General features: G+C 64.8%; 2 protein-coding genes across 5 annotated transcripts in view; both read right to left on the minus strand.

Annotated features, from left to right (window-relative positions):
* Positions 1 to 584: 584 nt before the first annotated feature.
* Positions 585 to 9,976, minus strand: PRKAG1 (protein kinase AMP-activated non-catalytic subunit gamma 1). Of its 2 annotated transcripts, none has more exons than XM_077838951.1 (12): positions 9,877 to 9,976; positions 7,003 to 7,051; positions 5,549 to 5,655; positions 5,115 to 5,196; positions 4,946 to 5,004; positions 4,599 to 4,644; positions 4,179 to 4,233; positions 3,728 to 3,854; positions 3,200 to 3,365; positions 2,418 to 2,455; positions 1,960 to 2,106; positions 585 to 1,558 (listed from the first exon to the last, which is right to left on the minus strand). In XM_077838951.1, the coding sequence occupies exons 1-12, from the start codon at positions 9,883 to 9,885 to the stop codon at positions 1,454 to 1,456; spliced, it is 990 nt and encodes a 329-aa protein (XP_077695077.1). In that variant the 5' UTR covers positions 9,886 to 9,976; the 3' UTR covers positions 585 to 1,453. The 2 variants fall into 2 exon arrangements, with proteins under 2 accessions (XP_077695077.1, XP_077695078.1); XM_077838952.1 differs by lacking the exon at positions 9,877 to 9,976 and adding an exon at positions 7,654 to 7,674.
* Positions 9,977 to 11,772: 1,796 nt separating this feature from the next.
* The window catches only part of KMT2D (lysine methyltransferase 2D), a 49,557-nt gene continuing 34,745 nt past the window's right edge, over positions 11,773 to 26,584 (minus strand). The window contains exons 39-54 of one of the 3 annotated variants that reach the window (XM_077838946.1): positions 23,059 to 26,451; positions 22,770 to 22,913; positions 21,991 to 22,155; positions 21,653 to 21,809; positions 21,281 to 21,362; positions 20,858 to 21,033; positions 20,113 to 20,258; positions 19,800 to 19,935; positions 19,554 to 19,693; positions 18,131 to 19,280; positions 17,653 to 17,789; positions 17,182 to 17,312; positions 16,649 to 16,916; positions 16,415 to 16,488; positions 15,611 to 15,719; positions 11,773 to 15,110 (exon numbers count right to left, since the gene is read on the minus strand). In XM_077838946.1, coding sequence (XP_077695072.1) covers positions 15,018 to 15,110; positions 15,611 to 15,719; positions 16,415 to 16,488; positions 16,649 to 16,916; positions 17,182 to 17,312; positions 17,653 to 17,789; positions 18,131 to 19,280; positions 19,554 to 19,693; positions 19,800 to 19,935; positions 20,113 to 20,258; positions 20,858 to 21,033; positions 21,281 to 21,362; positions 21,653 to 21,809; positions 21,991 to 22,155; positions 22,770 to 22,913; positions 23,059 to 26,451 — 6,501 coding nt within the window. In that variant the 3' untranslated portion in view covers positions 11,773 to 15,017. Of the gene's footprint in view, positions 15,111 to 15,610; positions 15,720 to 16,414; positions 16,489 to 16,648; positions 16,935 to 17,181; positions 17,313 to 17,652; positions 17,790 to 18,130; positions 19,281 to 19,553; positions 19,694 to 19,799; positions 19,936 to 20,112; positions 20,259 to 20,857; positions 21,034 to 21,280; positions 21,363 to 21,652; positions 21,810 to 21,990; positions 22,156 to 22,769; positions 22,914 to 23,058; positions 26,452 to 26,584 lie in introns of those variants that run through there. The other 2 variants (XM_077838945.1, XM_077838947.1) reach the window with 2 other exon arrangements.

Raw genomic sequence — 26,584 nt, forward strand, 5'->3', positions numbered from 1 at the left:
AACCATTCCTCCCAGGCTGGGGGTTCGAACCCCTGACTTGTTCCTGCTGCTGTCCTCCGGCCTGCCTCACGCTGACCCTCTGCAGCAATGACCCAGCACTGAGCAGCAGGACAACGCCCGCCCGTGCCTGCCCTATGCTGCTCCCCCTAACTCCCCAGAACGATACTCCCCTTTTCCCAGCTCCACCACCTTGTTGGCTCATGGGGTTTGTGGTTCACGCTGAGCCCGGCTCCTTTCCGGCCATGGGACCCTGGCGCCAGTTTGCCCGTGTGCAGCTGCACTTTCGATTTTTCCTTCCCCAGGGACGTACTTTGCACTTGTCTTCACTGAATTTCATCGTGTGGAAGGTCATTTTGGATTCAAATCCTGCCCTCCGAAATGCTTGCAACCCTGCCCAGCTTGGGGCCAGCGGCAGATGTTCTAAGCATCCTCTGCCCCATCACCCACGTCATTAATGAAAACACTGACGAGCAGCAGCCCCAGGAGCGAGCCCCGTGGGACCCTGCGAGAGACGCCCTCAAGTTTCACAGCAGCCCCTTGCTAACGACGCAGAGTCTGATCCATCAACCACTTACGCAGCCACCTAAGAGTAGCGTCATCTAGACGCATGGCCGGGTTTTTATTACAGACTTATAATAACCGAGCAGTGATGGGTGCAGATACTGTGGGGGCGGGGTCCCAGGCACAAATCCCTGGGAGTCTCCTCACCCCCACATCCCAACGGCCACCAGCCCAGACTCCGACTAAAGACGAGTTCCCACCCTGGGCCCGCGAGAGGACGAGCGAGCGAGGCCCCTGCCCCAGGCCAGGGCTCCAGCAACAGGATATAAAAACAGTGCTCAGTAAAAACAGAGTTTGGACTTTCTTAAGGGAAGGGGGGAAATCACTGGGGTATGGGGGGAGGGTAGTTTCAGATGCCCAGGGGCAGGGCCGTGCGGCGTTGCAGGGCAGGAGCTGGTTGAGATCTGACCCCCGGGGGGAGAGGGGGATGAAATAAGGAAACTGTTCCAGCCCCCGGGAGGGAGGGGTGCAGAAATGGGAACAGGTCCAGCACCGTGGGGCAGCTGATCACACAGGGCTTCCCTGGCCATTTCAGGAGGGGCTGGCAGCACCAGTGCAGGGTGCCCAGCTAGGATCTCCCCAGCCAAGTGATGCCCAACGCATGGTGTTGATGCATGGGTAGGGCCTGGGGGCTCAGCCCTGCTCCACTCCCTGTGGACGGAGCAGCCCAGCCTGCCTGGGAGAACTGGGTGGGTTTATTGCTGGCTTTTGGCTGGCGTGCAGCCCCCCCATCCCGCCTGCTTGGGGGGCTGCGGCTCGGGAGGCGCGATGCTGGTGGAGCAGGGCAGGGCCAGCGGGTGATGGGTGGCCAGGGGGGCCTGGCATCCATGGTCCCTGTCCCTCAGAGCCCCATCGCAGCGACAGTCTCAGAACAGGCAGCGGGGTGCCCCCCTCAGGGCTGCGGCCCGCCCGGGAGCACCAGCGCCTGCAGGATGTCAGAGAGGGAGACGATGCCCTTCACCACTTCGTTCTCATCCACCACCACTAGCCTGTGGACCTGCGGCAGACAGACAGACAGACCACGGTCAGCCAGGGGCCCTGCAGCCCAAGGGAGCTCGGAGCCCCCAGCACAGACACTGGGGTTTGGGCCAGGAAATGGGGGGAGGCGGAGCCGTGGGCAGGGTGGGGTGGGATTGGCTAGGACAGGGGGGCTAATGCCAGTGCCCAGGGGGGCCAGGCTGACTGGGAGGGAAGAGTTGTCCCCACCCCTGGTCTCCCATCCAAGTCTCTGGGTTGGGCTGTGTCCCTCCCCAGGGGTCTACAGGAAGGGTCACGTAGGGCATGGGGGGGGCCATGGTAAGCTCCGGAGGGGCACGGGGGCTAGGAGGGGCCCCGCAGGGCATGGGAGGATCCGGGGGTGGGCCCAGGGGTAGGAAGGGCTGCACAGGGGGAGATTACCTCGGCCTCCACCAGGCGGTTGATGATGGTCTCCAGGGTCTCGTGTTTGTAGCACGTGAGCACCCCCTCGAAGTACTGTGAGCGATGCTGCAGGGCCTGCGTCACCGTCACGTCCAGGTTGTTGTACATCTTCTCAGCCGCCAGGTTCTGGGGACGGGGGACGAACGGGGGAGCTGCACTCGCTGGCCCCAGAGCAAACCCTGCCTGCGGCTCTCACTCTGCCCCACAGCAATCTGCCCCCCGTGGGGGCTAAACTCGGCCATGCCCGGCAGCGACAGCCACCCACGGGCAACAACTCAGGGGGTGTCTGTGCGTGACACCCATCTGCCAAGTGGGGGGAGCACCAAGTCCCACCAGCCAATGCAGGCACCCCCCATCCCACCAGCCCCACGCCCAAACCCACCCGCTGGCGTAGGTACACCCCGCACCCCAAGCTCTGCATTGGGGATGGTACTTACAATGACGTCAAACTTGGAGTAAATGTCCACGACCCGACCTGAGACAGAGGAGGGGAGGGGCTGGTGAGACGGGGACAGGGCTTGGCCCCCTCCCTCCCCGCAGCTGGCTGACGCTGAGGTTCCAGCCCTGCAGGGCCCTCTGGGGGCCTGGCCTCGTTGTGGGAGCTCAGAACTGGCGGGATACGGGGCCAGGGGAGGACGGGGGGGCTGGTATTGGTTCCATCCAGGGGGGTGACGGACAATGTAGGGGTCAATACCCGTGTTTTACCCCCCGCATTGCTGCCTGGCAGCTTCCGGGACCCGGGGGATTCTCAGGGGTCCCAGACTGCGCTCCATGAACTTGAGGGTCCATCAATTCGCTTCCTGACAGGGCTACGGAGGGGCTGGCAGGAGAGGGAGAGCCGAGCGTGGGAGAGGGATGCAGGGAGCGCGGGAAATAGGCGGCCCCCGGCCCAGCGTGGTGTCTGGGTAAGCTGGGGACATGTATGGAGCTTAGCTGGGAGCCCTGGTTTGCAGCCGCGGCTTGGGATTGGCGTATTTCTATCCAGTGCACTGCCCCGGGGTGGGGGTGGGGGGTCCGGCTCTGCATGGGGGGGTCTCAGCTTGGCATGGCCCCCCGGGGGAGGGGAGCTCGCAGGCAGTCCAGTCCAGACCAGTGTGCCGAGGAATGAGCCGCCTCCGGAGTGGGGGGCCAGCAGGGGGGAGATACAGAGACCGCGGGCTCAAGGGGGCAGCTGGCCCTGAGCTGGGACACGCCATGTTCTCCCCCCGCCCCTCCTCACCTGACTCGTCCACCACGGGCAGGGCAGAGACACGGCGCTGCACGAAGATGCCCAGGGCCACGTACAGCGGCGTGTTGGCGCGCACCAGGGCGATGTTGGCATAGGTGCCGATCTTCAGCTGCTCCAGGGTTTTGCCCATGAATTCCGGCCTTGGGACCTCCGCTATCTACAGGGAATATGGGAGCGGGGGAGTCATGTGCCACCAGCCCGGCCTGTTGGGGGTCCGGGGGAGCCCCTGCAGCCAGAGGAGAGCGGAGCGAACCACCTTCTCAGCCCGACGGCAGGGGCTGGGCGGCGCGACCACAGTCTGAGCAGGGGACATGCAGCTGTTCCTTGGCGCCAGGTGGGGGCATCCGGCTGGCGTCCACGTGGCAGCCTGGGCGAGGCGTGTTCCCGCCGGGGGCCAGCTGGACGGGGCGGGCGCCTGAGCCAGGGCAACAACTGAGCAGGGGACACCGCCCCCGCCCCGAGTCCCTGCCGGGGGCAGCGGGCAGAGCGTCGGCAAGGGCCTGGGTGGGCAGGACTTACGAAGAGCTTGAGGAACTTGAGGATGCGTTTGTGTGTGAGGATGTAGAGCGTATTCCCGGAGTCCGGGTCGATGACGGGCAGCCGGTGGATCTTGTTCCGGATCAGCGAGGAGACGGCGTCGAAGAGGCTGCGAGGCAGAAGGGGGCAGGGTAGACAGGTGCCCTGAGTATAGGTAGAGCCCCCCGGACTCCTGAGTTCTCCTCCCAGCGAGCACGGGGAAGGCCAGTGGCTAGTGCAGGGCTCCTGGGCTTGCTCAGCCAGCAGTGGATGGCAGCCTGTAGCCCCAGAGCCTGTGACCATCGTATGGGGACCAGCCCTCCATGGGGTCTTAGGCCAGGCCTGGGCTGTCAGGCACTAGGGCAATGCACATAAATAATCCCTCACCACCCCCTTTCCCAGAGAGCACGGGGAGCCCTCAGCCCCCCAGCGGGGCCAGCAGCCAAGGTCTTACCTGGCACTGGGGGAGATGCAGACCAGTGGCTTGAAGGAGTCTTGCAGATAGACCTCTGTGGGGGAGAGGAGACGCGCTCAGTGAGACACTGAGCGGGGGCCGCAGCGCAGGTGGGGTCCCAGCCAAGGGCGGGGGGGCACGTGAGGAGGAGCCATGAGAGGTGGGGCAGGCACGTGGGCCTGAGGCAGCTTTCAGCTCTGGTTGGAAACAGACCAGCTCTGTCCTTGGCACAGGGGGTTCTGCAGCGCCCAGGGGATCCCAGCCCCCCACCCATGGCACAGTACCCCTCAGCTCCCCCTTCGGTTCTCCCCCCCGCCACCACTGCACCTCCCCTACACAGTGCTCCCCTCCTTCTCCTTCATCCTCACCCCCGAAACACCCTGCCCCCCCTTACCTCCCAAACACCCCGCCCCCCCTTACCTCGCCACGTTTCGATTTTATGCTCCTCCAGCTCGTAGATTTGAACCTAGACGCAGGGGGGAGGGGAGTTAGCCTTAGTCATCTCGGCCGTCGGCCCGAGCACGGCTTGGGGACTGTGTCCGGGGCGGGGGGTGGGAGGCGCAGTCCCCAGCGCTAACAGCCCCGCCCAGGAACGAGGGGCGTGACCCTGTTGCTGGTGGGGCCGTTGCTGGGGGCTTGGTTATAACCCTCAGCCCCACAGGAACAAAGCTGGCAGGGGCAGGGGCCGGGGCCCGTGCCCGCGCAGCCCCACAGAGCTGGGGCGGTTACCCATCCCTGGCACCAGGGCAGGAGGGGCCCATCCTTACCATGGCCGACTTGTAGTAGCGATGGAGGATGTTGATGAAGTCAGTGATGGTCAGCATCCCTGGAGGGAAGAGAGCAAGTGAGTGGGGCAAGAAGCCTCCGGGCAGCCCGGTCCCCAGGGCCCTTCTGGCCCCCAGAGCACCCCCACCCCAAGCTGCAGCCCAGACTTACCCACAAAGCTTTGCTTCTTGCTGTCCCAGAGCGGGGCAGCCCGCACGCCATTGGTGACCAGCGCGAAGAAGGCTTTCTTCACCTGCAGCCCAACACAGACGCACGTCAGACTGGGGGGGATGGGTGGGCAGTGCCTGTCACAGTTCCCGGGAGGTGGGAGAGGGCTGGAGGGGGCTCCTGCGGGGGTCAGAGGCAGGATGGCCTGTCAGAGGTCGTGGGGCAACCTGTTCAGCCAGGGGGCTGGAGCAGCCAGCACTGGGGGCCGAGCCCAGGGAAGCTTGTCTCAGGGCCTCCTGCCCCCCGGGGTGAGCCCACCTGTGCCACGGGGGACCCACCTGGGGTGTGGGCACACACGTAGCCACCGCCAGTCTTCCCACCGTCTAGGGTGCGCACCCAGCGCCCCGCCCTGCCCGCTGCCCCCGCAGAGCACCCACCTGCAGGGAGGTGTCAAAGACGACCAGCTTGGAGCTGGTGGGGATCAGGTCGTAGCAGCGATGGGACCTCATGAAGCAGGAGTACACCCCGCTGCCAGGCTCCGCGTCTGCGGGAAGAAGGCGCAGTTAGGGGGCTGGGGGAGGGGAGTGCAGGGGCCTGCTCCGGCAATGAGACTGGGCAGGAAGTGGGCATGCTGTGCCCCCGGAGCGGTGCTGACCTGGGAATGTGGCAGGGGGGTTTCACTGGGGATGGGAGACCTGACAGCCTGTCACCTGAGCCGGGGAGGGGGAGGTAACACCTCTGCCCCGGAAACTGGACAAAGGCCAGAGGAGAGAGCCTGTTGGGGGGCGGGGTGGGGGGGTTGGTTGGTTGGTTGGTTTCAGTTTGGTGCTGGAAAGCAGGGAACCCCAAGGCTGGGGTCTAAGCTCCTTGTCCCCCAGAAGGACTTGACTGAGGGGTCCTGGTGTCATGGAGTTTGGGGGAGTCCAGGCCCTGCACCCCTCTTCCTGGGATTCACTGAAACTCTCAGCCAGCCAGTAAAACAGAAGGTTTATTGGACAACAGGAACAAAGTCCAAAACAGAGCTTGTGGGTACCACCAGGACCCCTCAGTCAAGTTCTTCTGGGGAGCAGGGAGCTTAGACCCCAGGCTTGGGGTTCCCTGCGTTCCTCCACCCAGCCCCAAACTGAAACTAACCCCCCCCCCCCCCCAGCAGGCTCCCTCCTGCAGCCGCTGTCCACATTCCCTGGCAGAGGTGTCACCTCCCCCTCCCGGCTCAGGTGACAGGCTCTCAGGTCTCTCATCCCCAGTGAAACCCCCCTGCCACATTCCCAGGGCAACACTCTCCCCCCCCCCCGCCCAGGGTCACATCTGGTTGTACCCGCAACCTCTCGTTTAGACTGTGTTCCTATTGTCCAATAAACCTCCCATTTTACTGGCTGGCAGAGAGTCACGGTGAATCCCAGGAAGAGGGGTGCAGGGCCCGGACTCCCCCACCCGCCGTGACAGAAGAGCTGTCAGTGCAGAGGGGACGGTCTGGGGGGTCAAAGGGGTCCTGCTCCGAGGAGCAGCTCTTGCTCCCAGTCTGGGAGCATGCCCCCCTCCCCTGCATCCCGTGCCTAGCCCAGGCTCCCCCAGCCTGCCTGAGCGCCCGCTCCCCCTGTGTGCAGGGGGATGGGCCCAACGGGAGAGAGTCCTGCAGAGAGAGACAGACCCGCCCCAGGAGCTGGGAGGACAGGCTGAAAACCCAGGGGAAGAGGAGCCTGGGGGGCTGAGAACGGTTTCAGGGCTGGCAGAGGAGGGTGATAGATCATTCTCCATCCCCAGAGGACGGACAAACCCCTGCCAGGTCTAGCTGGTCTAGCGAACACAGCGCAGGGGACTGGGCCAGACACGCCCATCTGGTCTGAGCCCCCGTATGGCCGGATGCCCCTTGCCCTGACCCAGCCCTCACCTTCGGGTGCCAAGGGGCACTTCTCGGCAATGCTCTCAGGAACTGGGCCCTGCAGACAGACAGAAATCAGAGACTCCCCAGCGACCCACAGTCCTGTGCCCCCCACCCTGAGATGAGACCCTCCCCTAGAGCAGGGCAGAGCAGCTGCTGGGAAGAGGAGAAGCAACGGGGGACACTGGAAATAAGATGGGTCGCACTCCTGTCCCATAACACGGACTCATTGCTTTGGGAAAGGAACATGGCAGCCCTGCTGCTGCAGGCAGCCTGCCCCCCACAACCCCACCTCACAGGGGGCACCCCCCCCACGCAGCCCTGCTCCTGCAGCACCTTAAAAAACCTCTTTAACAAATCATTTTTAAAGTCCCCCCCCGCCCCACACACAGCTGCACTGTGCCCCTCTCTCTGCGCTGTGCCCGGAGCTACCCGCCCCGCTCAGGGCACGGCGTGCACGAGGCATGGCAGCGGGTTTCCTTCCCCTACCCATTCCCAGGGGAAATCCCACTCCACCCAGCCAGTGCCCCTTTAACCTCCTGCCGGCCCAAGCAGCGATTCCTGGGCCCAGCTGAGTAGGGAAGTGACTTGCCCACGCAGCGAGGCAGAGCCGAGTGAGAAAAGAACCCAGGAGTCCCAGCTCCCAGCCTCTGCTCTAACCTGCTCTTTCCCTTGGGCAAATCCTTTGCTCCCGGAGCTGAGCAGTGCTGGGTTTCAAGGTGGGTGAGCTGGGGGGTGGCTGGGGCCATAATGCCCGTCAGGCTGCAAGGTGCCTGAGCCAGGGAGCTGCCGGGAGGAAGTGAAAGCCAAGCCTCACTTTTCACTTTCCTTTTCAGAGAGGGAACCTGGCTCCGGCCCAGGGCTTGCCGGGCTCTCGAGGAAGCGGCCGCTACAAGGGAGCGACCTCTTCTCCTTCATGTCAACTGATCTCAGGGTGCTTTGCAAACTGCACCCAGGAACCGCTTCTCATGCCTCCGACAGGCAGCCACCTCTGCGGCAGAGCCCGGCCACCGCTTACCGCGTGCAGCAACGTGGCCCTAGGGCTCGGGACAGGGAGGGAGAATCCTGCCCCCAATTCAGAAAGAGAAGGGACGCTGGAGGGGGCAGGAGGCCCCAGGTGGGATGCGCCCAGCACACAAGCCTAGCACCTTGACAGCCCCCGGTGGCCACGCCCTGGCAGCGATGCCCCATCAGATGAACCATCACTGCGGAGGGAGCCCAAGAGCCGGCCGGCCAAGGCCTGGGGCCAGTCCCGGATCCAGCCACATCTCAGCACGCAGACCACGGAGGCTTTAGGCCAATGGACATTTCTCCAGCAGGAACCAGACTGAGTCCCCCAGCTCAACCCACCATGGCCACTGCCACGCGGAGAGGACTTAGACCAGACTTGGCGCCCCAACCACAATCTCGCTAAACCCCCTAGGGACGATTGCCTGGCTGGGGATCAGCCATCAGTTCAGGCCGGCCGCAGACTCCCTGACAGCCCCAATCCGAGGGCTCTGTCCCTTTAAGCCGGGCCCTGCACCAGCCTGCCTGAAACACGGACAGCACTGGCCCGTGGGCACTGCCCCAGCACCCAGATTCAGCAACACGCCCCCGGCCACTCTGCTGCAGGGACACGTGGCCTCGGGGCGCATGGGGGAGCCTTGCCTGGCCAGTTACAAGGTGCTCCCCCAGCACGTCCCAGGGCACAGGACTGCCCCATGCAGCCAGGTCCATGCCTGGAGCCAAGCAGCAGGGCTGGGATGTGCACTAAGGAACGGGAAGCAAATCCCACTCGGCCCTCTGGCCTCCAACCTCCTCGGGTTGCCCTGGGCGGGTATTTTAACCCCTAGGGCGCGCACACAGTGGGTGGGCAGGGACCGCAGCCCGGCCGAGCCCTGAACGCTATTTCCAGGCCAGGAGCCCCCCAGAGCCTGGCAGACCCCCTCCCCGGGCTGCAGGCATGCATCCGTGTCTCAGCCGGGGCACCGAGGGAGCTGGCCGGGGACACACCGGAGTACCCAGCCCGGGGCTCAGCACAGCAAAGGCCCAGGAGGAGGAAATGAGGGATCTGGGCGCAGGCGGGGCTGGGCACGGAGCTCACAACCCCGGGGCGCGGGGCGCCCTCCGCAAGAGCAGCTCCCGGCCTGCGCACAGCCCCACGGCGCCACTGGCTTCACTGGCCCGGCCGCCCAGAGGAATCCGTGCCCGGCCGTGGGTCGGGCCCGTAGCCCCAGAGGGGGCCCCCCAGCCCCTTGGCGGGGCCACGCACCGGCCGGGGACGCAGGCAGGCAGGGCTGGAGGCGGGCGAGAGCTCCCAGGACAGACACAAGAAAAGGGCTTTGGGCTCACGCTCAGGCGCCAGGGAGAGGAGGCGGCAAGGCCAGGCCAGCGGGGCACAGACGAGGCCCTCAGGGGACCGGGCCCCTGGCTCGCCCGGGGGTTGCCGAGGCGGGAAGTGCCGTAGCCCCAGGGCCCCTGCGCCAGGTGGGGCCACTCGCCCCGGGGCCCGCGGACCTTTCGCTCTCGGGCCGGGCGGGGGGGCCCGGGCGGGGGGGGGCTGGGCTCAGGCCAGGCAGGACGCGGGGCCCTTGGGGGCCGGGCAGGGACTCAGAACGGGGGGGGGGTCACCGGGGGCCCGGGTCTGCCCCCACAGGGGCCGCGGGGGGGGGCACGTGCTGGGGGGTCTCTGCTCCGGGGCCCCTCCCAGGATAGGGGACCCCGCAGCCCCCCCCACTGCAGGGGGACTCCAAGGGGGGTGACGCAACCCCCGGGGGGGCCATTCTCGGGGGGCCCCGATGCGGGGGGCCCGATCCGGGTGCCGGGACGGGGCCCGATCCGGGGGCTCCCCCACGCGGACCGACCGGGGCCCCCCCGTCCCGGGGCCGGCCGGGCTCTTACCGCCTCCATGGCCGCGGCTCGTCTCGCTCCCGCCGAGCACCCGGGGGCAGCAGCGGGCGCGGGCGGGGCCGGGGCCGCTTCACTTCCGCCCGGATCTACTTCAGCCGCTTCCGCCAGCAGAGGTCATGTGACCGGAAGGAGACGCGGGAAGAAACCGGCAGATAAAATGACCCCTGAACCCAGTGACCTTTGACCCCCACGGAGCCGGGACCTCCCTGCTCTTAATTATAAGGGGGCGGGGGCCCAGAGTAGGCCCTGGGGGCGGTTCGGGGGGGGGCTCAGACTAGATCCTGGGGGGCACAAGCTGGGCACTGGGGGGCATAGGAGTGGGGGGGCACAGACTAGGCCCAGGGGGCACAAGATGGGCACTGGAGGAATGGGGGGGCACAGACTAGGCCCTGGGGGCACAAGCTGGGCACTGGGGGGGCATGGGGGGCACAGTCAAGGCTCTGGGGGGGATAGCAATGGGGGGGTCACAGACTAGGTCCTGGGGGGCACAAGCTGGGCACTGGGGGGCATAGGGGTGGGGGGGCACAGTCTAGGCCCTGGGGGGACATAGCGATGGGGGGGTGTCACAGAATAGGTCCTGGGGGGCACCAGCTGGGCACTGGGGGGGCATAGGGGTGGGGGGGGCACAGACTAGGCCCCGGGGGGGCATAGCGATGGGGGGGGTGTCACAGACTAGGTCCTGGGGGGCACAAGCTGGGCACTGGGGGGGCATAGGAGTGGGGGGGCACAGACTAAGCCATGGGGGCATAGCGGTGGGGGGTGCACAGACTAGGTCCCGGGGGGCACAAGCTGGGCACTGGGGGGCATAGGCATGGGGGGGCACAGACTAGGCCCTGGGGGGGTATAGCGATGGGGGGGTTTCACAGACTAGGTCCTGGGGGGCACAAGCTGGGCACTGGGGGGGCATAGGAGTGGGGGGGCACAGACTAGGCCATGGGGGGATAGCGGTGGGGGGTGCACAGACTAGGTCCCGGGGGGGGCACAAGCTGGGCACTGGGGATCCCAGGCTGGGGCAGGTTTCCACAGTCATTCTCTTAGTCCCACTCTCACCCGTGGGAAGGACGTGCTCTGCCCCCCCCGGGCCTGGGGAACTCTCTGCCACCAGATCTCCCGCGGCCATGGCGGGCACCGGGCTCCCAGCAGGGCTGCATCTCGCTGGGACTAGAGTAGGAAACACCAAAGCAGAGTTAGGGGCTGGAAGCTCTTCCAGGCAGGAGCCAGCCATGAGCTCGAGGGCACCGCCCTGGGGCAAAGTTATCCCCTAATTGCCCAGGGGGGTGTTTCTTGCACCGTCCTTTGAAGCAGCTGGTGCTGATATGCGGTAGAGATAGGGCTGGGACCTGTCCAAGTTTTCCACCCATAGTCCTGTTTTTTAGGTAACTGGCCCGAGAACTCAGGGTGCTCAGTGCACGTGGGAAGCTGTCCCATTTTATGGGCTCAGGATCATCCCTGATCTCGCAGTTTTCATACCTCAGAAGGGGCAACCCCAGGTAGAGGACAGAGCCTGGGCTGTAAGGAGGCACTGATCCAATCCCCTACAATGATGCTTGTAGAGGGGAGCCTCAGCAGCCTTCTGTCACCGATTGGGAAATGTGTGTGCGGCCGCCTTTCAATCATAGCAGCAGGGAAGGGGCAACCTCACACCACCCAGCTCTGGTCAAAGTGCTCCTCTTTAAAACCTGGGGAGAGTAATGGCCCTTTGGCCCCAGCTCTGGCACCCATGCACCACTAGAGCACAGCGACTCTCCTACAAAAGCTTTTCCCAGAGGAGGCTGGTAGGAGCCTGAGCTGGGAACTTGAGCTGCATTTAAATTTGGGGGAGGGAGGGGAGGGAAGAGAGAATATGGAACAACAACAACAAAAAAAACCACAGGCGGAAATCCAAGATCACCCAGTATTTAAAATGCACTTTTATTTTTTTCCTTTAAAAACAAACTCAGAGAAGCAAAATTTGAAACTCACTCTTTGCCTCTTTAAACATAAATTATATACATTTCAAAATTATATCCAATACAAAACATGCCACATACAAGTTCATTTTTTTGTTTTTCTTAAAAAAGGAATAATTTTATTTTTTCCATTCTTTTCTTTGTTACGAAGGACCACCTCGCTGTACAGGGTACACACAAAAAATAAAACCCCAAAACACACAGGAAGATTCCTCACAGAGTCCACGCTTGCCATAGTTTTATTTTAAACTTTATTTTTTTTAAAAAACCCAACAAAATAATAAATGGTTATTTCAGGGTCATAAAAGGTAAAACTTAGAAGATAATATCTGCAACTGTAAACAAACAGAAGTATTGGACAAGGCTTTGAATGCAATTTTACAAGCAGAGAACTTTAAAAAAAAATCAAATGTCAGCTCTGGGGCTGGATTATAGTTTATATAAAAATTAAAAACTGTATAGGGTTCCCCCCTCCCCAGCTAAAATCTACAGGACTATTTTATACTCTAACCATAGTCTAAAAAGTCTTACATCCTGCTATATTCTGGTATTTTCTTTCCTCTTTCCCAGCTTTAATTGTTTTTTTGTAGTAATTTTTTAAATTTTTATTTTATACACTTTACAGCCTTCCAAGTTAATGGAAAAAAACAAAAAAGTTATACTGGCTTTTTCTCTCTCACACATCTTTATTTTAAAATAACATCCAGTGGTTTTATTATTGGTAAAAACAGTTTTTTCTCTACACAGCTCCCATTTTATTTACAGGGTTAAATTTAAATTTTGTGTATAGTTTTTATTTTATTATTCCCTGCCCTCACCCCGAGTTCCAACATTTCATTTTAAACCTTTTGCAGCTTTGAATAGTTGCAGAAGCAGCTTTTTAAAAACGCGACACTTCTCTCTCACTCAAAATCTTTTGATTTAAAAACATAAAATGCCCTGGGGCCCCCTCCCCCAGATTTCACTCCCCCCAAAATAATCTCACTTCATTTCATTCCCTCTCCTGCCCCTGGAGGGGAAGGAAGTTTAATACAAAAGAGACCCCTCCTCAGCTGAGCCAGGCAGCTGTGGCATGGGGGGGCACTGCAGGAGTTCGTTCTGCTTCTTTCCTCACACCTGTGCTATTCCCTATGCCACCCCCGGGGGGGGTGGGGGTGTCAGGCCTTTGTGCGTTAAGAGATGTCAAACGATACAGTTTACTGGAAAGGGGCAGCGAGAGCGGGACCTCCTGCCCCATCTGGTTTACAGCAGTCTTAGAAGGTCCCTCCTGGATGAGCATTCAACCGTCAGCAAGAGGGCGCTGTGGCAGGGGGAGGCTGGAGGGCGAGACGTGGTGCCCGGTTTGTAATGTCACCAATCCTCTCCCTTCCCTGGGGAGCCCACGCCTGGCAGGAGGCTCCTGGACCCCGTCACATACAGGGTTTCTATTTAACAATGAAGACAAGAGCAGGGAGTGGGGAGGATGTTTGCTCCCCTTGGTTGAGTTATGGAACATGCCCCCCCTTTCCCCCCCAAGATCTCCCCTCCCGCACAGTCCAAAATCTCAGCCAAGCAGAGCACAGAAGAGCGCCCCCCAAGATTCTAATATATACAAGCTAAGGTATAAATAGATAAATACCCCCCATACCACGCCGACATTACAGACCCAGACAGCCTCCTCAGGCCAGCCTGGAGCAGCAGTTCTGCTAGTGAAAGGGGAGCTGGTTAGTGGGGGAGCGGAGTGGCTGAGGCAGGGCCCAGAGCAGAGCTCGGCCCCCTACCCCACCCCCAGACTTAGGAGTATGGCAGCAGCAGTCAACTCTCAGCCTGAAACCAGGCTCCCCATGGAGCTCAGCTCCTCCAGCCCCAGGGGCTTGAACGGACACCTTGTCTCCCCGACACGCTGGGCTCAGTGTCCGGCAGCGGTGCTCGGGGGCTGCTTGCGCCGGGCTGGGAAGGTGGGTGGAAGCAGGGCCAGGGTCTTGGCACGTTCTAATTCAAGCCCCGAACCCCCACCTCTCCTGGGCTCTGCCTCTGGGCTGGCAGCAGAGTGCCCAGCTTTGTGCACAGTGTGAGAGTCGCCAGGAATACACCTGTGCACCTAACCGGGCGGGCCCCACAGGTGGGGGGAGGGGATCCTGGGATATTTTATGGTCTCTCTCCTTCCAGGCAGAACCAGGTCAGAGCTCAAGGCAACAATCTCCCTCTGCTCCAGGCTCCCCCCACGGCCACTAGTTCTCATTCAGAACGAGGAAGGTTGCGTGTGGTCAGTCTCGGAGGGAGGGTCACATTGAAAACAGCAGAATCTAACACTTAAAATGAGGTAGGTTTGGGTGCAGAGGCTCCTTGCGTCCATGGGGGTGGGGAGCCCTTTTCTGCACGCGGCTCTCCCCAGCTCTGCTCCAGCAGCGGGTGCCTCCTTCACATGCTCACGGTGCTTTTGTTGGCGGAACAAGAAATAAACCAAAGCCCAAGCGAGCTCTGTCTGTCTCCAGAGAGCCGGGCTGGGAGGTTTGGGATTGTCAAGCTCAAGGAGTCTCTTTGTTACCTTGGTAAGTTAGCGAGCAAATATTATTAGTTTTTTTTTTTTTTTAAAACAGACTGACTGGATCTGAGCTCCCCGTGGGTCCGATACCTCGGCCGCCCCGCCCCGGACTCCAAGCTGGAGCACCCCGATCACCCCGCATCCATCCAGTTATTTACAGTGAGCAAGGCGGACAGGGCAGGTTTTGTTGGTGCCACAGGCCCCACCCTCCTCACAAAACAAAACAAAGAAAACCCTGAGTTGCCAGTTCATCGGTTCCACTCATGGCGCTGCGGCCACCCACCCGGGGAGAGCAGCGCCCTGCCAGCAGAGGCCCAGGGCCGAGGCGCGCAGGGCTGGAGTGGCTAGGGAGAGCACCGAGGTCCCTGGTCTTTTCGATACGCCCTCCCTGTGGAGGTGAGGCGGGCAGCATCCGATGGGTGTGAGCAAGGACGGGCGCCCCCTGGAGCCACCTCGCCTTTGGAACCGAAGGTGGCCCCGGCTGACCCACCTGCACCAACCTCGCTTCCTGGGTTCCAGATGGGGACGTTTCCCCTGCGCCGTCTCTGCGTCCCCCGCCCCCAGCATGGCAAAGGGGGAGGAGAACCCGCAACAGAGGCCTCCTTCAGCAGGCTCTGCTGTGCCCCTGGGGCTGCCTGTGACTGGTGGCCCCGTGGTGGCTAGTTCATCCATTTCCTGCAGTTCCAGGCTCCGCAGTGGCAGGGGATCTTATGCTGATCGTCTTCAAAGTCAAACTGGTAGTCGTAGGTCAGCTGGGGGCGAGAGGGGCAGAGAGTGAGAGCCAGCAACGCCCTGGCAGATCGGCAGCACTCACGCCACCAGCTGCCGAGCCGCACCATGCCTGCCCCCTCCTGGCCCCGTGCAGCCCCGCCCTGTCCTGGCCCAACTTGTGGGGGGAGGAGGGGGGCCCTGGTGCACCCCACCCCCTCCTCGCCTGTCTCCAGGGGGCCAGCCACAGCCCTGCCCCCTCCTGGCCCACCCAGACTCTGCTTTGATTGGTTCCTCTTGTGGGGCCGGAGCTCCCCCTAGTGGCTGATCTCTCCCCAGTGCTCTGAACAGCTCGGGATGCGCCTATGGGAAGGCTGGCGTGTGCGTGCGTGCTGGGTGACCTGCTGGGCAGATGCTGCTAAGGGGGGCCCCGCCCGCTGCACCAAGCTCCCTGAGCCAGGAGGCAGCACTAACCGCATGCCAGAAGCCCCAAGGCCAGGCTGGACCCCCGCCCCCGCCCCCCTTCGTGGACCCAGTTCCCTACCTCCTCCCCTTTGGGAATCCGGCGGCTGGAAATGATAATGATCTTATCTTCCTTGTCGAAGGTCACGACCTCAGCCACACAGTTTGGGGCGCAGGAGTGGTTAATGTACCTGGCAGGAAGGGCAGAGAGGAGGCGTCAGAGTGGGGATCTGGGGACAAGAGGCGAGCCCAGGTGAGGGGTCAGGCCCTGCATCCCCCTGTCCCCCAGCAGGAATGCTCAGGCACAGCTTGGGGGGCGAAATATGAGACTTGATATGTCGAGTCAATGCCAGAGACCCCTTGCGCAGCTTGGGAGGGGAGACAGGGTGCCTGACATACAGGCCAGAGGGTGGGGGGGCTAGAGCCAGGACTCCTGGGTTCTCTTCCCAGCTCTGCCACTGCCAAATCCCTTCCTCACTCTGCCTCGGTTTCCAAGTTCCCCACAACCCCCAGCTCATGGGGCTGACGCGGGCTAGGCCCGCCAGGTTTACAGGGAGCAACGTGACTGCGCTCACCCAACGGGGCAGGTACCCCCCCGTGCAGCTGGCCTTTCAACCGGAGATCGCGTCAGACTTGAACCCAGCACCTTTCGGATTGTAGTCGAGTGCCATAAGTTCTCAGCCACTGCCCTCCGCACAAGGGGGGGGGGGGGGGGGAAGAGGGTGTCAGTGACTGCAGGGCACCGAGCTGAAGAAAGCTAGAGGGGGCAAGCGGCTCCCACGGGGGCATTTCCCCCGAACTCCAGCACTGCCTCTCCCAGGGGCCATTTGCCCCAAACCCCAGCACCGCCGCCATCCCCCCCCAGCCATGTGCCCCACACCCTCACCTGGCTGGGCCCCCCGTCAGCGTGGCGTCGATGACGTGCTCATTGTTGATGCGGAACATGTAGATTCCTCTGTTCTGGGAGCCAGAAGAGCAGAGAAAGCCAGTTATGCAGCCGTAGGGCCAAGGGTGTCCCTGGGACAACCCTGGGTCTGAGCCCACAGGGTGCTCCAGGCCCCACCCAATCCCTGTGGTGTCTCCCCCTCCCTCCCCCCCCAGACCCACCCCTCACACACACCTGCTCCTCGTAGATCTTCTCGCGCCGGTTGGCCACCTCGTTGCGGATGATGGTGCCGATGTACTCGATGACCATGGTGTGCTTCTCCAGGTCCTTGGCGGCATAGAGCCCCAGCCCCTGGATGCGGGAGCGCGCCAGGTACACGTTGTTCTTCCACTCGGTCTTGAGGCGGCGGTACTGCGAGGACTTGGAGTGCACAAACTGCTTGCTGTAGGGCGTGTTGGTTTCCCCCGTGAAGGTGCTCTGGTAGGCCTTGGACATGCTGGTGCTGTTCAGGGTGTGGGGCCTGCAGCAGGCGGACAGCATGGGCACGGCGGCAGGGGGGAGAGGGACCAGCACTGACCTCCCCCAGCCCCGAGCACATGGGGCCCCAAGGGAGTGGCTGGGAGAGCCCAGCCCGTTGAGGCTCAGTTTGCAATTCCCTCCTGCCCAGCCCCAGGCCTGGGGAACCCCAGCTCCAACCCAGGCCAGGGCCCCTCCCCTACAGGTGGCCCCCCCAAGGGGCATGGCCCCCCTCCCTTTCCCCCGCTAACCGTTTGTAGTGGGTGAGGATCTTGGGCTCGGAGCGGGCACAGCCGGTGGGGTTGATCATGAGCGGCAGCTCCATCAGGGGGTGGCGCCCGTAGCGGAACAGGTAATTCTGGCAGCTCTCCACGCCAGGCAGCTGGGAGGGAGCAAGCAGAACCCACCGTGGGTTGGCTGACAGCACCCCAGTCCCGGTGCCTGGAGGGGCTCCACTGAAAAGGACGTGCCCTGTTCCGCACCCCCATCCCCTCGGGGCCCTGGGCAGGGGGGCCACCCCTCGGGGTGCGAGTGCTTCCCTGAATGTGCCCAGCTGGCACCGGCCCCTGTGCTGGGCCACAGTCCCCGGGGGGTCCCGGCCGAAGTGGTTCCAAGCATATCGCCGGGTGCTGTGTCCCTCCCGCCCCTCGCTGTCGGGAGACCCCCCCCAGCCTGCCCCTCCCGTCGGGTGAGGGGTTCAGCGCTCCCCCCCGGGTACATACGGACTCAGCAATGCGCAGCACGGCGTGCACCGTGAGACCAAAGAGCTCCTCGCCCTTCAGGTACTCGGGGAAGAGCCGCAGCATGTCGGCCTCCTTCCTCATGGCCGCCACTGGCTCGATGATGCGGTTCCAAACGGCTGGCGGCAGGAGGGAAAAAGATGAGACTTGGCTTCCGGACCTGCTCCCCACCAGCCCCCCTCACCCCCAGCAGCGACTCCCTGTGGCCTGGCAAACAAGCCCAAGGCATCAACTCCCTCACCACGGTGAAAGGCAGCCACCTCTGGGGCGGGCTGCAGCAGCTGGTTAACAGCCACAGAGTTATGCTGCCAGAGACGGGCCACCCCGTGCGCCAATGCAGCCACCTCTGGGTGGGACACGGCAGCTGTTTACAGAGGGATCCCCCACCCCATGCTGAGCTGCGGCTGGCTCTGGGATGGGGAGCAGCGGCAGGCTAACGGGGAGCCGGGCCCAGCCTCACCCTGTGGCGAGGCGTCGGTGAAGACCAGGTCCTCCAGGCCCTGCTCGATGGCCTGCACCACGAACTCGGGGCGCCCGTTGTTCTCGCAGACGGTGCATCGGTAGCAGCAGCGGCGGTTGTTGGTGCGCAGGCTCCAGTAGATGCGGGTGGCCTCGAAGCCCACGGGGTAGAGGGCCGTGACGCTGTGGAAGTCGCCCATCTGGTGGGGCAGCAGCTGGCCGATGGCGTGGAAGAGCAGGCCGCCCACGCGGAACATGTGAAGGCGCTCGCCGCGCTGGATGATGCTGGCGATCTGCTTCACCTCGTCCCGCTCGATGTAGACGCGCCGGAAGACGGCGAAGCTGCTGAGCTCCTGCTCGCAGGGGCCCTTGAGCTTGTGCAGCGGGCACAGCATGGTCTTGTCCTTGAAGAACATGCACTTGGCCCGGATGGCGCAGGCGAAGTGGTAGACGCTGGGGCAGCGGATGCGGTTGCAGCTGTTGGTGGCGCCCGTCTTCTGGCACAGGGAGCACTTGGTGAGCAGCCCGCGGTGCAGCGCCCCCTCCACGTTGATCAGCGCCCCGCCCTGCGTCTCGTACACCTCGGTGGACCACAGGGCGCAGTTCAGGTGCACCCAGAGGTCCAGGTCAAGGTTGAGGAGGCGGGCGGGCCCGTCAGTGGCACCGTCCCCCTCCTCGTGGCAGAAACAGCATTTGCGCAGGTCCCGGGGCACCTTCTCGGGCCGCAGGGTGGTGCCCAGCTTCTCGATGAACTCGGAGATCTCCTTCTCGCCGTCCTGCTTGGCGCCGCCCTTCTGGATGGTGATGAGGAAGCGCAGCCGCTTCCACCGCACCCCCTTCCACTTCTTGAGCCGGGGCCGGGGCTCCTCTCCCTCCTCCGGGGGCCGCGAGCGCTGCTTGAGCTTGGGCGGCGAACGGGCCGCCTCCTCCTTGGAGGGCGGGGAGAGGGCGGGCGGGGAGGGGGGCGCGGGGGCCACCTCGGGGGGCGCCTCGGGGATCCTGTCCCCGGGGGCGGGGCTGGCAGGGGAGGGGACGAGGGGGGACAGGGGTGGGGATGGCTCCTGGGGCAGGACGGAGAGCTGACGCACGTCCAGGTTGGAAACATTGTTCACGTAGCAGTGCTGCACGGCCTTCTCCAGCGCTGGGCTCTCCTGGGGGCACAGAGCAGGGCGGCTCAGAGCGCGGGCGCCGTGGGCCGGGCATGAGGGCGCTGGGCCCAGGGCTTCCCAGCACCTGCCCTCCCGCACGGAGCCAGACAGCCCTGCTGGGGAGACCGGGGGGCTCGCCCAGGAGATCAGCCCAGCCAGAGGCTGCCAAGCCAGGGTGCAGCTGGCCCTGGGATTTGTCCTTCAGAGCTGCCCCACATCCCCATTCTGGCCCCAGGCCAAGAAACACCTCCGCCCCCCCCGCCATGGGTCACTGACCTGTTTGAGCAGCGTCAGGATGTCCAGCTCATTCTTGAGGCTGTACCCCGGCAGCATGGCGTCAAACTGCTTCAGCCACTCCGTGCCAGCGTCGGGGGCTTTCCCTGCCAGCGCCGCCTTGGCCTTGCCGCCGAGCCCCCCTACAAGAGAGACGGGACCCCATGGCTCCGCTGCTGGCTCCCAGCGGGGGATGGAGAAACCCTCTGCCCACAGGGCTCCTCCCACCGGGGCTGCCCCGATACTCACCAGCCCCGTCCGTCTCCACCTTCTTGGCCTCAGGCCCGGAGCCCCGCACTGGGCTCTCGGGGAACAGCACCTCGTAGGAGCTGGGGATCCTCATGCGCAGCAGCTCGGCCACGGCCACCATGACGCCGTTCAGGTTCTGGGGGGCGAGAGGCAGGGCTGGGTCAGAGACGCTGCTGCGGCCCCAGCCAGGGCAGGACCCTGCTCCTGAGCTCCCCAGGGGCAGGGCCCGGCGAGACGATGCCGGGGGCTCTCCACATGGGCTGAAGGGAGCCCCGGCCCTCCCCGCTCCCCCTGCACATGGCGCCTCCCCCACCTTAGCAGCCGCGGCCGAGACGGTCAGCATGACAGAGACTTCGCTGCCCTTCCCCTTCTCCCAGGCGATGCCCTGCGCCAGGGCCACTTTCCCGCCGTGCTCCCCGAAGGGCTCCCGTGCCTCGGGGGGCCTCGGGTCAGGGAACACTGAGAGCAGGAGAAAAGACAGGTTAGGTGCGTGCCGCGCCCGCCCCCAGCCCCGTGAAGGGACCCTGCCCCCAGGGACCCCTCTGCACATGGCACCCAGCCCCACCCAGCCCACCCTCCAGGGCGTCCCCATACACCCTTCACCCAGGCCGACCCAGCCCCACCCACCAGGGCCTCCCCATACACACTTCACCCACCACCCTCCAGGCCGACCCAGCCCCACCCAGCCCCCCCTCCAGGCCAACCCAGCCCCACCCACCAGGGCCTCCCCATACACACTGCACCCAGCCCCCAGGCCGACCCAGCCCCACCCACCAGGGCCTCCCCATACACACTGCACCCAGCCCCCAGGCCGACCCAGCCCCACCCACCAGGGCCTCCCCATACACACTGCACCCAGCCCCCAGGCCGACCCAGCCCACCCTCCAGGCCAACTCACCAGGGCCTCCCCATACACACTTTACCCAGCCCCGCTCCACTCGACCCAGGCCGACCCAGCCCTTAAAGGGGCACTCACCCACCAGGATATCCCAGCCCACCTTCTTCCCCCAGGTACCCAGCCCACCCTACTGGGACCCTCACCCCCCGCCTGTGCCCACCTGGGATGCTGGCTCTGGGGATGATGGGGATGACTGGTGACAGCACCCGCTCCTGCAGCTCCGGCTTCGCCTCGGCCAGCAGGGGGAAGCGGGGCGGCTCCTCGCCCAGGACGCTCTCTGGGGAGGAGGCGGGGACGATGCTGTCGGGGGAGTCGCTCTCCTCGTCGCTCTCCATCCTGAGGGGAGACGCTGGTGAGACCCCGCAGACCAGAGGCCCCTCCTGCCATCACTGGCGAGAGCCCGGGGGGGCCCTCGCCCTTCCCACACTGCACCCAGGAGACTCCCCACAGCCCCAGCCCGCTCCCCCCCACCCCAGCACGGTGTTTGGCACGGCCAGAGGACACCCCCACCCTCCCCAAGGGAGCTGGGGAGGGGCAAAGCAACGGCACAGCCCAGGACGGGAGCCCTCCCCCGGCCCCTCACCTCACGTCCTCCGTCTGGTTGTGCGGGGGCGTAGGCAGGGCTGCCAGCAGGTCCAGGCTCTTCACTTCCACGGCGGGCGCGTCTAGGCGAGGGAAGGAGGGCGAGGGTCAGCAAGCACCAAGGCCTGGCGCGCGGAGCCAGACGCTGCCTGCCACGGGCATGCCGCCCAGCACAGCAGCCCCACCCCCGGCCCCTGGCAGAAGCTCCTCCCACATCCCATCAGTGCTGCTCCCGGGTTGGCCAGCAGGGGGCACCGGGGTACCCACACAACCCCCCACCAGAGCTCTCTGCTCCCCTGGGGAAGGGGTAGGTCGGCAGCTCCCCCCTGGGCCCCAGCTGTGGGGCTGGGTGCGCAGCCCTCGCGCGCCTTACCCTTCCGGCCTTCGGCTTCCCGGGCCTGGTCCGGCTCCTTGGGCTGCTCGGCCAGCTCCTCCGAGGAGGTGACGCCATTCACCATCTTCTGCTGCACGGAGGGGGGCGGAGTGGGGGGCAGCGAGGAGGGTGGGGTGGGCGGGTTGCTCAGGTTGTTCTGCCGGGAGAGGATCCATCATGGATGGTCACTGTCAGGCAGCATCCCGCCCCCCACCCCCGCACCCAATCCCTGCTCTTCCTGCCTCCCCTCCCCAAAGCGGGTGGCTCAGCTCTGTTAGTTCACCCACAGATAGGGAGACTGAGGCACAGGGCCCTGCCCAGGCTGGGGCGGGCAGTACCTTGGTGAGCAGCTGGGTGTAGTAGTCGGGGACGCTGTCCAGCACGGCGCTGCCGAATGCCCCCTTCAGCTGGCTCTTGCCGTTGATGGGGCTGCTGCCGAAGGGCGCAAAGAGGCTGAAGTTGGCCGTGATGGTGGGTTCCACCAGGGGCAGCAGGGAGAGCTCCTGTCGGGAGAGGGAGGCAGTCAGGAGGGGAAACCCCCAAAACTGCCCGAGGCATGAACGCGTGGGCAGCTTAACCCCTCTGGGCTGGTACAGGCGATAGGGTACCCCCCAGCGTTCCCTCTCGGTTTTTACATCCATGTGCGGAATGAATTTTGTTATGTGCACCCATATGGAGGTGATGTGTGGTGGGGCCGAGGGGTTTGAAATGTGGGAGGGGGCTCAGGGCTGGGGGGGGGAGAAGCAGGCTCTGGGGTGGGGCTGAGGGATGCAGGAGGAGGCTCAGGGCTGAGGCAGAGGGTTGGGGTGGGGGTGAGGGTTCTGGGGTGCAGTCTGCCCAGGGGCTGCGGTGGGGAGAGAGGACTCCCACCAGCCCTCCCCAGCTGCAGCAGGTCCATGCAGGGGCTGGCGGGGAGAGCCCCCCCCCACTGCAGCCCTGAGCCCCTGCAGGAGCACCCAGCTTAGAGGGAACTTGGCCCCCACCCCCGGATTGGGGCCCCCCAGTGTGCGACCTGACCAGACCAGGAAGCCTTGAGAGACCCACAGTCCCAGCCCCTGGAAACGGCAGGGCCAGGTTGGGCTGTGCGAGGTGCCGGGGGGCACGCGACGGCGGTTACCTGCTTCAGCTGCTTCATTAGGGCCTCGCTGGATTTGAGCCCATCCTCCTTGCGCAGCTTCTTGCGGGAGGCGGCCACTCGCTCCCCGCTCTTCTGGGCCCGTTTGGGCTTCGGGGCCGGGGGCTTCTTGCTGGCGGAGGGATCCTGTGGGGAGAGGGTGAGTCACGGGGCTGCCTGCTGCCCCACCCCACCCACACTGCAGGGCAGGAGACGGGTGCGTGCTCTGCACACCGTTGTATTCCCCCCCCGCCGTACCCCACCCCACACACCCGGCATGGCCCCTGCTCACCTCTCTGCCTGGGGCTGCTGCCTGCAGCCTCTGCTCCAGCCCCGAGAGCTTGCCGTCACTGTGCCCGTTGAGCTCGGACCGCAGCCCCTCGGCAGAGCACTGCGACGCCAGCTGCACGTTCTTGGCCCGCAGCAGCTTCTGCAGCAGCAGGTGCCCAGCCTCAGACCTGGCGCCCGCCAGCAGCTGGCCGCCCATCAGGAGCTTGTTGGCTGCGGTGGGCGCCGGCTCCCCGTTGGCCTCGCGTTTCACAGCCTGGCCCCCGCCCAGCACGCACGGCGCCGTCTCCTCCTTGGGCTCCTGCTTGATGCAGACCCCAGGGGCCTCGGTTGGCAGGGCCCCCCCTTCCAGAGGAGAGGCCTGTGGACCCGTCCTTTCTACCACCTGCCCATTGACTTGACTCCCGGCCAGGCTGCGGTCCAGTGGCTTTCTCGATCCATCCATGGGCTCCATGCTGGGAGAGGAGTTGGGACCCTGCACTGCTGGCTCCCAGTGGCCAGGGGTCCCAGCAAAGGACTCCTCCCCGGTTTGGCTGGGGGGTGGCTTTGGGACAGCGGGCACCGGCTCCACCAGGAAGCTATTCTGGGTGGGCGTCAGCCTGTGCTCGGGCTGCGCCCCAGGGCTCTGTGCCACACTGGGCGGCCTGGCCAGGGTGGGCGGGGAGGCTTCCTTTGGCTCTTGGGGGCTCTGTTCCCGGCTGGGTGGGGGGTGCTGATGCACAGAGCCCAGGCTGACCATGCTCATGGGCGCCTGGACCGGGGTGGCCGCCGGCGGGGCCGAGAGTCTGAGCACCCCCTGCTGGGGACTACGCCCCACCAGTGCCGTGTGCACCAGCTCCGCCAGCGGCTGCTGGGGGGCGCTCAGCGGCACTCTCTGCTGGCCGCTGGTCGCCTGCTCCATGGCAAACCCTGGCTGCATCTGCTCTGCAGCAGCGGAGGGGCCGGCTGGCCGGACGTGGAACACCGTCCCCGGCTGCCTCGGTTGCTGGCGCACCACGGAGGCCTGCAGGGCCGAGGAAGGGTGCGGCCCCTGCTCCAGCGATGCCTGGGCCTGCCCCGGGAAGGGGCCGGCCTGCCTCAGTGCCTGGCTCTGCTGCAGCAGGCTCTGCTGGTGGCGCTGCACCAGGATGGCCTGCAGCTGCTGCTGCTGCTGCGGGGTGAGGTGCCGCAGCTGCGGGCTTTTGGAGATGACGCCTTGCAGCTGAGCTCGGAACTGGCCCATCACTGGAGCGGACACCTGGCTCAGGATACTCTGTGCATGGGATGCCTGCGGGACTAGCAGGCTCTGCTGCGGCTGCCCCATCGGCCCAGCCTTGTGCTGCCCTGCTGGGCTGGGAAGCCGCTGGCCCACCGGCCCTTTCGGCTGCTGTTCTTGGCTTTGTGTCGGCGGCTGGCCTGCAATCCTTTGTGCCTGGCTCGTCATGCTCCCGGGCTGCTGTTGCTGTTCTGCCACCGAGCCCTGCGGGGCCAGCAAGTGAGGCCCCTGGGCAGGGTCCGAGTGCGGCTGCTCTTGCCTCATGGCGCCCCCCAGCTGCGCCAGCCCCCCGCTGTTCTGCAGCGGCGGATGAAGCAGGCTGCTTTGCTGCTGGCCCCCCTGCATTCGCTGCGGCTGCTGGAGCTGCAGGGAGCTCGCCATGGCCGGCTGCTGCCCCAGCTCAGGCTGGTGTTTCTGCAGCTGCTGCTCCTGGCTGGCCAGCGCCAGGGGACTGAGGTTCTGAATGCCCGGCTGCTCCTGAGGGCCCATGTGCAGCTGCCCCCCGAGGTCCTGGCTGCCCGGCCCACCCACGGCGGCGGTCAGCTGAACCTGATGCTGCCCCCTGCCCTCGGCACCCTCTGGGGGCAGCACAGCGCTCTCTGCCCCTCCCTGCTGCTCCTTGGCGGCCGCGCCCTGCGGGGCTGGCTGACCTCCCTGACTCAAGTGTGGCATGGAGGGGGACTGACCCAGGGCCCCATGCTGTGGAAAGTGCGGTAGCTGCTGCTTGGCGGCCTGCCCCTGCCCCACGAGGCCCGGCTGGGCGGCCTGCCCCTGCCCCAGCAGGGCCTGATGCTGGGCGCGAGAGCTCTGCTGCTGTTGCATCAGCAAGGGCCGTGACTGGCCCAGAAGTCCGGCCTGCTGCTGCTGCGCCGGCGATAAAATCAGCCGGTGGCCCACGAGGCCCTGAGTTTGCTGCACCAGCTGAGGCGAGCCCAGCACCCTCTGCTGGTGGGGCGCTAACAGCACCTGCCTCGGGGGGTTCTGGCGGCCCGCCACGCCCTGATGCTGCAGCATGGACGCCTGGGAGTGCCCCATCATCCCTGGCTGCGGCTGCGGCGAGAGCTGCTGGACCAGGATGCCCTGCTGCTTCGGAACCATGGGCTGCCCCCCACCGCCCTGCTGGGGAGCAGGGGGCTGCTGCACCTGTCCCAGCATGCTCTGCTGCTGCGGCTGCGACACCTGTCCCAGCATGCTCTGCTGCTGCGGCTGCTGCGATGACGACACCTGTCCCAGCATGCTTTGCTGCTGCTGCTGCGATGACACCTGTCCCAGCATGCTTTGCTGCTGCTGCTGCGGCTGCAACACCTGTCCCAGCATGTTTTGCTGCTGCTGCTGCGATGACGACACCTGTCCCAGCATGCTTTGCTGCTGTTGCACCTGTCCCAGCATGCTTTGCTGCTGCTGCTGCGGTGACGACACCTGTCCCAGCATGCTTTGCTGCTGCTGCACCTGTCCCAGCATGCTTTGCTGCTGCTGCTGCGGCTGCGGCGACGACACCTGTCCCAGCATGCTTTGCTGCTGCGGCTGCGACACCTGTCCCAGCATGCTTTGCTGCTGCGACACCTGTCCCAGCATGCTTTGCTGCTGCGGCTGCTGCAGCGACACCTGTCCCAGCATGCTTTGCTGCTGCGGCTGCTGCAGCGACACCTGTCCCAGCATGCTTTGCTGCTGCAACGACACCTGTCCCAGCATGCTTTGCTGCTGCTGCAGTTTCTGAGCCAGCTGCATCCTCTGCAACTGCCTCTCCTGCATCAGCCGGGTGTCGGCGGCCAGCCCCCGGAGCGCGGGACTCCCAGGGAAGAAGCTGCTGGACGTGCTGGGGACGGCGGCGTTGCCCAGGAAGGACAGGCCCTGCTGGACCGCCATGGAGACGCCGCCCTGGGGCAAGCGCACGCCGCCTGCTTGCCCTGCCAGCTGGTTGGGCTGCTGGCCCAGGCCTTGCGCCCCCACCATGGCCCCCGTTTGCTGGGGGAGCTGTGGCTGGACACCGTGGGCGGCGAGCAGCTGCCCTGGGAGCTTGGCCAGGAGCCGGGGGCTCTGCGAGGGGCTGAGGGCCAGAGCGGCGGCACTCTGCTGGTGCTGCTGCTGCTTGTTGCGGTACTCAGCCATCAGGTTGGTGTGCTCCTTCTGCTGCTTCCGGACCTGCCGGGGAGAGCGCCGTCAGCCCGCCTGCCGGCCGGGGGGGGAGAAGGGGGGGGCAGCAGCGCAGCCGCCCGGCCCCCGCCCGCCACAGCCGAGCCCAGGGCGCCCCCCACCCCTCACACACCAGCCCGGC

The sequence above is a fragment of the Eretmochelys imbricata genome, chromosome 20 (assembly GCF_965152235.1).
Source record: "Eretmochelys imbricata isolate rEreImb1 chromosome 20, rEreImb1.hap1, whole genome shotgun sequence".
Lineage (NCBI taxonomy): Eukaryota > Metazoa > Chordata > Testudines > Cheloniidae > Eretmochelys > Eretmochelys imbricata.